Genomic DNA, 10,939 nt, shown 5'->3' on the forward strand with positions numbered 1-10,939 from the left:
ATCTCATATTTTCACCCGATAGATTTTCCCAAATAAGTAGCCAAAACATACATACAATCGTAAATTACAAGTTTACCGACTCTAATTTCAAAAATAACTGATATGAACAGAATCTCCTTACCTTTCCCGAATACCAAAATACGAACTCTACGGGTCCAAAACTACAAACTGAGTTCCCAAAACCTAAACATCTAAGAACTATAATTCTTACTACTACATATATATATACTGAAACGAAACTGAAATCGGACCCTTACCTCGATTTTGGATCAAAACCCAAAAATCCTTGAAATGAATTTTCGATCAGCTAAAAAAGTAGAAATTCTCTTCCTGATCCACGTGGTAACGTCAGATTGTTGATTCCGACAACTGATGGCCTGAAATCTTAGAGAGAGAGAGAGAGAGAGAGAGAGAGAGAGAGAAAGAGAGAGAGAGAGAGAGAGAGAGAGAGAGAGAGAGAGAGAGAGAGAGATTTTGAGGTTTCATAGCAATGAAGCAACAAAATATCCTATTTATAGACCCTTGACCCAGCCCAATTCGCCAATGAGACGGTTCCTTCGTCAACGAATCATCCACACATTTCATAGACGAATCGGCTCCTTCGATGACGACCTATTATGATATTTTACAACACATTCGGTATCTCTTTGTCGACAAGGTTCTGAATTTTGGTGACAAAGAGTATGATGGACTTCATCGACGAGAAGAAATGGCTTCGTCGATGAAGCCTGCAAAATTTACCTTTTTATCCTTTATTATTTATTAAATATGAAATTCTCGGGTCAGGTTATTACAAAGCTTCTTCGGAATCAGAGACGAAAATACGCCGAAAATATCCAAATTTTTTTTTAGGAGTAATGTTTACAAGACTGGTTTATGTAAGTATGTGATGTTTTGTTGTTTAGAGTGTTAATGTGTGGTTAGTCTCTGAGAAGGTTTTGTGATAAATGTGAACTCTTAGGACCTTGTGTATGTAACCACAATATTCCTCCACCATAAGTGAGGGTATGTAATGAATTTGGGACAGGGCTGCTATGTGGGTGACTGCCAACTCTTCCTAGAGTTGGGTGTGCATTTGGGTTTATGACGAGTTAGCTTGTGAGAGATTGCAAATTTTGAGGAAGAAATTTTTGTGAGGGGTGGTTGTAAGAACCTGACCCAGGAATTTTGAATTAAATAAATAAGAAAAGGAAGGAAATTTAAAAAGGGAAAATCGGCAGGGCTTGTCGACGAGGCTCCTTTTTCTCGTTGACGAAGTCCTTTCTACAGCTCGGTGACGAAATTCAGAGGTTCGTCGATGAGAGGATGCCAAGAGATTTTGGAAATTCTAAAATCTCAGACTCGTCAACGAGACCACTTTGTCGTCGACGAACTCCCTTCTTATGCTCGTGGACGAGGATGTCATGTCGTTGACGAGACTGGTCAGGTCAACCAAGGTATAAATATCTATTCATTGCTTAGTTTAGAAGAAAACTAAGATTCTCTCTCTCTCTCTTTCTCTCTCTATAACTCGAATCAATTCTCTCCCCCTCTCTCTCTAAGATTCGAGCCATCTATTAGCTGAATCAACGATCCAATGTTACCACATGGATCAGGAGGAGAATCTCTACGGTTATAGAGGATCGAAATTTCATTTTGAGGATTTTCGGGTTTTGATCAAAAATCAAGGTAAGGGTCTGATTTCATTTTTGTTTGGTAGATATGTAGTAGGTAGGATTATATTGAAGTTGTGTTCTTCGATTTTTAGATTTTGGGAACTCGGTTCGCTGTTTAGGAGCCGTATAGTTCGTGTTTCGATTTTCAGGGAAAGGTAAGGGGTTTCTATTTATATCAGTTATTTTCGTAATCTAAATCGGTAAAACTATGTTTTACGATTCTACGGATGTTTTGGTTACTTATTTGGGAAAATCTATCAGGTGAAATTGTAGAATTTTTGGGTTTATAGTTTTTGGGGAAAATGGGGGTTTCAAGTATCATCTCCATTTCTATTGGAAAACTATATATTTGGTTAAACTGTAATATAGAGACAACCTTACCTTTGATTATTTTAAATTATATTTTTGGAATACCTGTTATGAGATTTTTTGTTTACCCAAATAATTGTTGAATGAGCTGATATATATTGAATGATATATTTTGTGGAAAAGTGTGTCGATTAACTATCGTAGCTATGAATGATGTGTTTTGTGAAAAAGCATGTCGGTTAACTAATGCAGGCTTATGTAAGTGAAATGAGATATAGGAACATGAGTTCCAAATTGTTCCATGTTTTGTGAAAATGCCGAGTTAGGATAAAACCAAAGGCCTAGGACAATCGAGGTGTGCTGCTTAACAACCAAAGGCTAAGATAAGAGGCGTGCCAAAATAATACCGTAGGCTAAGATATCCAGCTTGAGGCCGAGGTTGTGCAATACCACCTATGATTCCAGTTGGCCACCGAAGGGTATGAGTTTGTACCATGTTTGCACTAATTGAACGCTGTTGGGCTTAGGCTATGCCAGGTTACCGGGGGCATCGTGTCGTGCGGCTGGCTTAGGCCGCAAAGGGTAACGACACTAGACTGAGGTGTTTTGGTGAGAATATACTGAAACTGTTTTGTGAAAATACTAGAATTGTAAAATATTTATGTTTTACTGTTAAACTAACAGTCATGTGTCACACACTAATATAACTTCTTTCTCCCTTACTGAGAGGTGTCTCACCCCTATCATACAAATATTTTTCAAGTCCTTCGCATAGCCAACACTAGCGTCCTAGCTTTTCGGGAGTGTGGTTGTTGGTTAGCTATCTAAGCACTTGTCTAAGTACTGTACCATGGTCATGTTGTCGTTTTGGGGTTTTGTAGATACCCGAGGATTATGTGTTGTATTATGGGACTAGTTCCTAGTTTTTTTATAGACTCTGGTATGGTGTTATGAATGTATTATATTGAATTATTCCGCTGCATATATTATGTATGTGATTGTGTATAGCGTATACGTGAACTCTACAGGGTCGGACCCTTACATTGTATAGTATCATGGACATTTGTATGATACAAGAATAAGTTAGATTACTAAATCACACCCTGGGGCCCATTTCCAGGTTCAGGGCATGACATCTTTGCAATTGAGTTTCATCCAAATTCAACCAATAAATTATAGAATGACCTTAGGACTCCAAGTTTTTAGGATATAGAGGGATATGGCATTTGACAATTTTTTTTTTCTTTTTTTGGACCTTCATTGTCTTCCATCAAACTAAATTTTTTAGAAAATAAAATGGAAGAAAAAGACACAATTATACACAAAAAAAAAAATATTGGACACAAAGTTATATATAAGCCGATAATAAACACATTTATTTATAGTGGAATCTGCCTTAATACAAAAGATAAACCCTTGATTCACAACCCACACAAGCAACTTTGTGGGGATATAGATAGACTTTCCATGTAGAATTTGTAATTTACGATTAATTACAAAATAATATATTAGTGTTTGAACTCAATAAAGTGATATGAAATTCACATGAAAACATGTGCTTCACTTGTGTGGATTTAAGCACTAATATGATATTTTATATTTAGTAAATTATAAATTTTACGTAAAAGTTCGACCAACACCCCCCTAAGTATTTATCTATAGAAATATGTGCTCATCAATTTATGGCATTGCCATTTGAATCTTTAGTGCCATCATGTGCAATCGCACGAGCCAAAGCCACACCATCAATTAGGGGAGAGACGTAGTAATGAAGTCCTTTGGTACTACTAGGAAAGGTTGTGGTGTCCAAAAGGACATCCATCAACCAACCCGCAAATGTTGCCACAATGAAAGACCCAATGAAGCTCGCTGCAATTCCAGCCAAGGTCACAATAAGAGCTTCTGCCTCTACCTCCAACAGTTCTGTAGTCAATGCTGCTCCAATGACTTCCCCCAACTCCGATCCTTCATTTTTAGCTATACTCACCACTGCATCGCGCGTCACTGTTTTAAACTTGTGATCCGGCTAGTATATATTCCACACCACTGACCCCACTTTGTAAAGCTTCATAGCAGTGCCTTTAACCTTAGATGCTGTAGACATCACATCCTTGATTGGTAAGGATTGGTTGTAAAGGTTGAGGTCAGCCCTGTGCTAATTGACCTAGTTTGTTAAGGTGCCGCTCCACCCGTTTAACTGAGATTATAGTGGTAATCATTGTGCTTTTTAGTAAAGGCGGGGACGTAGGCAATTGGTCGAACCTCGATAACATTTTTGTGTGTCACCTTTACTTTATTGTTTTTCTGGTGCATGTGTGTATGATTAAATTGCTTCATTTACTTTCCAGTATACACTTACATTACTTGCATTAGATTGACCATAGGGTTGTGAATATACTGGTATTAGAATATTTACCTTGGGATTAAATTTTAAAAATACCAATTCACCCTCCCCCCTCTTGGGATCACAGTAAAGCTAATAATCAAGTTTACAAGAAAAGCATATTTGCAGCTATTTCAATATAATACAGTACATTATGTTCTCAGAATACATGATAAATAATACATTTATTCAGATCAGTATTTATGATATATTCGGCGCAAGGCCATGATTGATAGTTGGCGCAAGGCCGTGGATTATGTATGTTTTCAACGCAAGGCCGTAATTATAAATATTTTTGGGTGCAAGGTCGCAGTTATGAATGTAATTGGCGCAAGGCCGCATTTATTTACGTTATTACAAAAATCAGAACATGCTATCAATCTATTTACGTTAAATAGTATATTATCATATATTATATGTTATCAGAACCTAAATGATAGTTTAGATCAATTACAAGAGCACGATACCATAGTTATACAGTTCAGTTCAGTTGAGTTCAGACTTGTGCTAACTGTCGCTGCTAGTAGAGGGGGTGAGAGATGGATAGTCGATGTGACTTTCAGTGTAGAGTTGTAGACGTCCACCTGACAGTCTGGACCAGGGTGTGGCGGGCCCATCATACTTACAGACATTTTTAACTCCGTAGTTGTCGGCCAGCCATTGTTGGGTTCCACCTTCGGGCTGCACAACCCGTCATGGGGGGTAATACATGACATCAGTTAGCTATTCACATTGGGTAAATTTCAAAACTACTAGTTATATCAGATGATTTATGAACAGTATAATCTAGTAGAATTATGAAACTATATGTTTACTCAATTATGCTTTTTACAGTTTTTTTAAGTATGTGACATGTACTGTATATCTATTATAGCATTAAATATTCATGTTGTCACACAGCCGTATTTAGTTTATTTCCCTTACTGAGAAGTGTCTCACCCTAGCTTAAACTATTTCAGGGAACCCAGAAACACAGGCGGACTAAGCCCGCCGTTGAGACCGTTGTACTACCCCACTAGGAGGGTAAGTTTTTTTTTTAAGCTAAGATCAGTAGGTTTTGTTGGAAGATCCTTGTTGTATCTTTTGATGTTAGAGGATGGACATATGCGGTATTATGGTGGATTATAGATAACTCTCGTATTATGTACTCTATGGTTTGGAGATTTTTATGTAATTTGTTTTTACTGCTGCTTAGGTTTCCGCTGTGTATGACAGGTGTATTCCAGCTACCCACGAGTTCGAGTTGATTTTTATTATATGACTAATTAGTGGTATCAGGATAGTTAATGTGATTAACTATATAGCAAATTAAGCAGGTCGTTACAAAAAGACACAACTATACACAAAAAAAAAAAAATGGACAAAAAGTTATATATAAGCTTATAGTGGGCACATTTATTTATAGTAGAATCTGCCTTGATACAAAAGATAAACCCTTGATTCACAACCCAGACAAGCAACTTTGTGAGTGCGGGAACATAGATAGACCCTCCATGTAGAATTTGTAATTTACCATTAATTACAAAATGATATATTAGTGTTTGAACTCAATAAAGTGATATGAAATTCACATGAAAACATGTGCTTCACTTGTGTGGATTCGAGCACTAATATGACATTTCATAATTAGAAAATTGCAAATTTTACGTAAAAGTTCGACCAACACCCCCTAAGTATTTCTTTATAGAAGTATGCACTCATCAATTTGTGGAATTGGCATTAGGATCTTTAGTGCCATCATGTGCAATTGCACGAGCCAAAGCCACACCATCAGGTAGGGAAGAGACGTAGCAGTGAAGTCCTTTGGTGCTGCTAGGAAAGGTTGTGGTGTCCAAAATGGCATCCATCAACCAACCCGCAAATGCTCCCACTATGAAAGACCCAATGAAGCCCCCTGCAATTCCAGCCAAGGTCACAAATAGCGCTTCTGCCTCTACTTCCAGCAGGTCCGTAGCCAGTGCTGCCCCAATGACTTCCCCTAACTCCGATCCCCCCTCTTTAGCAACAGACACCACTGCATCACGTGTCGCTGTTTTAAACTTGTGATCTGACGTGTATATATCCCACACCACTGACCCCACTTTGTAAACATTCACGGCAATGCCTTTAGCCTTAGATGCTGCAGACATCGCATCCTTGATTGGAGATGATTCTCGTCCCGATCTAGCAATAATTGAATCATACACCTACACAATTTATATGCACACAAATCATACACACATTTGATAAAGTAATGATAAAATCTAGGACTAAGGCAAAACACACTGACCTCGCTGTTGTTATTTTTTGTAATAACTAGTAATCTTATTTCCGATTATTTTCAAGTGACAATTGGTAATTAATTATCTGATAATTAACAGTTGTAATAAACATTCAATTACATACTTGTGCCTTTTGTTCATCGCTTAGGTCCTTGAAGTGTCCTTGAAATCCAAGCTTGTTCACATACCTAATTAAATGAGTTAGTCAAAAAAATTTAAAGCAAAAAGATAGATTAGCTGGTATTTTAAAAAAAAAACAAAAAATCATATATGCATTTTTTTTAATGATAGACCAAAAAGTTTAAACGTGAAAAAAAAAAAACCAAGGACTAATAAATTAATAAATCTCTACGTATACGTATACGTACGTTTGCACCAGGTTCTCGTATTTGATGCCTTCGTTCTTAAGCCCGGCGGAGAAGTTGGAGGAGAGGGTGCTCTTGAACTGTCGGGTGTAAATCAACATGGCATTCTTGTACTGGACGACGCCATCGCCCACCACGACGACGGCGTTTCGCTCGGCGGCGTCCAGGTCATCGAGGACGCTGAGGAGCGCGTCCACGTGGTCGCGTATTTTCTTGAGGTAGTCCTTCCTGACGTGGTAGTTGGGGACGGTCTGGAGGGCGCTGTTGCAGCAGTAGACGATGTAGAGGTGCAAGTCGCGTGCAATGGGGCCCTTAACGGCGTCGTCTTGGTACTTGGTTACCACTTCTTGGCCGGTGGCGAGGAGGGCGAGGACGGACTCCTGATTGGATTTGCTGTCGTAGATGAACTCATCGCGCTCCTTTCTGGTTTTGAACTTGGTCTGGTGGATGACGGTTGCTTCTCCGTAGCGGATTTCCTCGGCGAGTGTGCGCAGCTGGTCGTCGTTCAGAATCACGAGGTCGTTGTAATTATTGCTGGCTTCCATTCTCACAGAGAGAGAGAGAGAGAGAGAGAGAGAGAGAGAGAGAGAGGGGGGGGGGGGGGTATTTTTATGAGTTCAGTTGGTGGCTATGGCTGTAACTGGCGCTGGACGACGGGTATAAATAGGAGGATAGTGGTTTTACACAGTACTAGAGACGGGGCGAAGAAGAAGAAGAACAATAAGAAGAAGGTGAAGAATTAATTGGTGAAATGACATTCAGCCACTAACTTCTCCGCCGCGCGATTATTAATTAATTAAGGGATAATTGAGGTGTTGTTTTTAGAGTTTTTTCCCATTTTATTATTATTTTAAAATAATATATTAAATAATATTTTTTTCAGAAAATTAATCCTCAGAATGAAGTGAACGTAATTTTACTGATTGGTCTAACGAGATTTGCTTGAAAAAGTGATGCAGCGTTGGACGCGTGACAAATCTCGTTGATCCATCCAATGAAATTTGCTTTGGAATTGAGTTTCGCTAGTCCATCCATGGTTGGGCGCGTGGCAAAACTCGCTAGACCATCCAACGAGTTTTGTTTGAATATTGACTTTTCTCCTTCCTTTGCTCGCAGACGAATTGCAGAGAGACAAGAAGCTTTGCAGAGCAGACACAGAAGAGGGCAGAGTTGGCCAGACAATTAAACGGAAGAGCAAGTGACCGTTGGAGAGGACTCGTCGACTGTTGTTCGTCAAACATTGGGGATAAGGTACAAAAGGGGGAGATGAGGTATGCAATTTCTTCGATCCTTGCTCACATTTTTTATTTTGTGGAGAATCTGTTATTTTGATTCAAGTTTTAATACATTCATTGTTCATTGCAAGCATTTGCTGGAAACCCCCAATATTGAGGTTAGGGTTATTGTGATTTTGTTTTTTATTTTCTTGAATTTTATATTGTATTTCCTGCCATGTATTTCATGTGTATTTCCTATCATGTATTTCATGTGTATTTCCTGCCATTTATTTTATGTATATTTATTGCCATTTAATTCATGCATATTGTCTGTGCAATTATATTAACATGGAGGAAACAATAGGGAGTTTTTAAATATTATTATTAAGTTTGAACATTTTTATTTATAATTATGTTTATATTATTATGCATTTTTCATTGTTGAATAATAACAATAGATATGGATTGTTCTGAAATTACTTAGAATTTCATTAATTGTTATGAATGTGAGCAACTTTTTTCATTAATTTTCAGGGTATAGTTATAAATTTTAATTTTTGTTGCTAAAATTGCAACATTTTTTTGAAAATTACACCCTTTTCGGAATTTTTCAGAATCTGTGTGTGTGTATATATATATAAGGCAGCGTATTCAAAGGTTGCTGCATAGTTAAATAAAAAAAAAAAGGAAATTTCGGAAATGGCTGTAACCATTTATGTATCTGAAATTGCTTAGAATTTTATTAATTGCCTCCCCAACACTCAATTGCGTGAGCCCATCTTTTCCTGAAATTTCTTTTCATTTTCATCACTTTTCCAAATGGGTACATTTTTTTTAAAAGAAAAGTAACTTTTCATCCTCCTTTAATTAAAATAAATAATAAAAAGTATGAATAAATAATTCAATATTTAGTAGTAAACTACAACTGACAGATTGATTTTGACTTGGCCGATGTTTTACCGCTTAGTTGCAGCCGGAATAAAATCTTGGTGATGCTTGAATTGTTTAGCCTAAAGAAATTGTATAATGCTACATGGATTTGAGGTTTTTAATTTAGATTTGAATTAATTTAGGTAAATTTTAAGATAATTTTATATTATAGTTTATTTCAATTCAAAATCTTTCCAAATATTGGGTCAAAATAATTGTTTTCTATAGACTAATTAGATACACACTTCACAATGGTTGCCAGGATGATTTTGATTTTGTCTGGTTTTACAATTTTTCATTAAAATAATTTTAAAAATTATGAGAACTATTAATAAATATGTCACAAATTTAAATTAAAAAAGTATAATTATAATAACTCATAATTATCAAAATTGTTGCTCACACTAATCCTAAGTTATACAACAAAAGATAACACATCTTACTTCATACATCTTCCCATCTTCTAATGGCTCGGGTCAGGGATCTCAAGTTTAAAATGGTTTCTTATGAGAGAGAAAAAAAAAAAAAAGATAAACACAATTTAAAATGAGTGGATCACTTGTCATTAAATATAGAATATGCATCCAACACTTTAGTTAATGCATTTATGATTAATTTAATATTAATTTCAATGCATATAATAAAAATTATCTTAGGTGATGATAGATGTTCAAATGCATTATACACGAATAATCATTGAGTTCAAATAATATTTTGATTTGTATCTTCAAATAAAAATGAATTTACTTAAATTTTCTGCACATCTTCACCTTTTCTACTCCAAGTTTAATCTCGCCTCAATTCACAAAAAAATATTACCATGTGTTTTAGTCATTGAGCTCAAGTCATAAATATAGGCATGCGATAATAATCATCTTCCCTTCTCTAAAATTTTCTATTCTTCTATTGTAGTCATAGTATTTTTACTTCTCAACTATTTGATGTTCATGCATATGGTAGTTTTACTTCTTAACTGTTATTGAATATACTATCTTTTTCATGATTAATCTGGAACGCCAACTGTATGACTGATGCAGTTGATTAGGAGTGCATGCTGATTGAACTGAATGCCACCTGCATGACTGTTGCAGTGAGTTGTGAATTGCATGTAGTAGAAACGCTTAGGATATTTGGTGCACGGTTTGTGATATGCAGGATGGGAAAATGTTCAGTTTATAAATGACATGCTTCCGAATTTTTTATAAAATTTTTCCCACCCAAAATATTCAAAGTATATAAACCATGTGCCGAATTGTAATGACCTGCTTAACTTACCATATAATAAAACATATTTAATAAAGTCAACCCGAACTCATGGGTAACGGGGACATATTTGACATTCACAACGGAAATTTAAGCAACAGTAAATATAAATTACATTCACCCAACCGTAAAGAACATAATACCAGAGTCAACTATATTCCAAAATACTGTATTTATATACAATCTCCAAAAATACAAAAAATATATATATCTAGGATCCCACAATCACGGCCTTGCGCCGAACATTTCATACATAATGATCTGAATAAACATGTTATTTATCATGTATTATAAAATCGTAATGTATTGTATTATTCCATAATTTTCGAAACATACTTTATCTGTAAAATTATCTTAACATAATACTATTCACGTAAAATAATATCCATGCCACACAATACTAAATAAAACTATACATTCTATTCTGAAACCATACTTTTTGACATTTTATACTAAAAGATACATTTCAGTGCAACAGCAGTATTTTCCCAAATATGCATTTTCTCAATAATATTTAAATACAATACATGCTTTCTGAACATAAATCTACTAATAA

At 36.0% G+C, this 10,939-nt stretch overlaps 1 protein-coding gene across 1 annotated transcript; it reads right to left on the reverse strand.

Annotated features, from left to right (window-relative positions):
- Positions 1 to 6,047: 6,047 nt before the first annotated feature.
- LOC131151540 (uncharacterized) lies at positions 6,048 to 7,518 on the reverse strand. Its single transcript, XM_058102782.1, has 3 exons — positions 6,977 to 7,518; positions 6,733 to 6,796; positions 6,048 to 6,533 (listed from the first exon to the last, which is right to left on the reverse strand). The coding sequence occupies exons 1-3, from the start codon at positions 7,516 to 7,518 to the stop codon at positions 6,048 to 6,050; spliced, it is 1,092 nt and encodes a 363-aa protein (XP_057958765.1).
- Positions 7,519 to 10,939: the final 3,421 nt, after the last annotated feature.

This window comes from Malania oleifera, chromosome 3 (genome assembly GCF_029873635.1).
Source record: "Malania oleifera isolate guangnan ecotype guangnan chromosome 3, ASM2987363v1, whole genome shotgun sequence".
Lineage (NCBI taxonomy): Eukaryota > Viridiplantae > Streptophyta > Magnoliopsida > Santalales > Ximeniaceae > Malania > Malania oleifera.

Excerpts from the sequence above, each read along its gene's own strand:
- LOC131151540 (XM_058102782.1), bottom strand. The coding sequence starts at position 7,518 with ATGGAAGCCAGCAATAATTACAACGACCTCGTGATTCTGAACGACGAC. Across the intron at positions 6,797-6,976 it reads TACGAGAACCTGGTGCAAAC|GTATGTGAACAAGCTTGGAT; the intron begins GTACGTATACGT and ends TCATTTAATTAG. Across the intron at positions 6,534-6,732 it reads GCGATGAACAAAAGGCACAA|GTGTATGATTCAATTATTGC; the intron begins GTATGTAATTGA and ends TAAATTGTGTAG.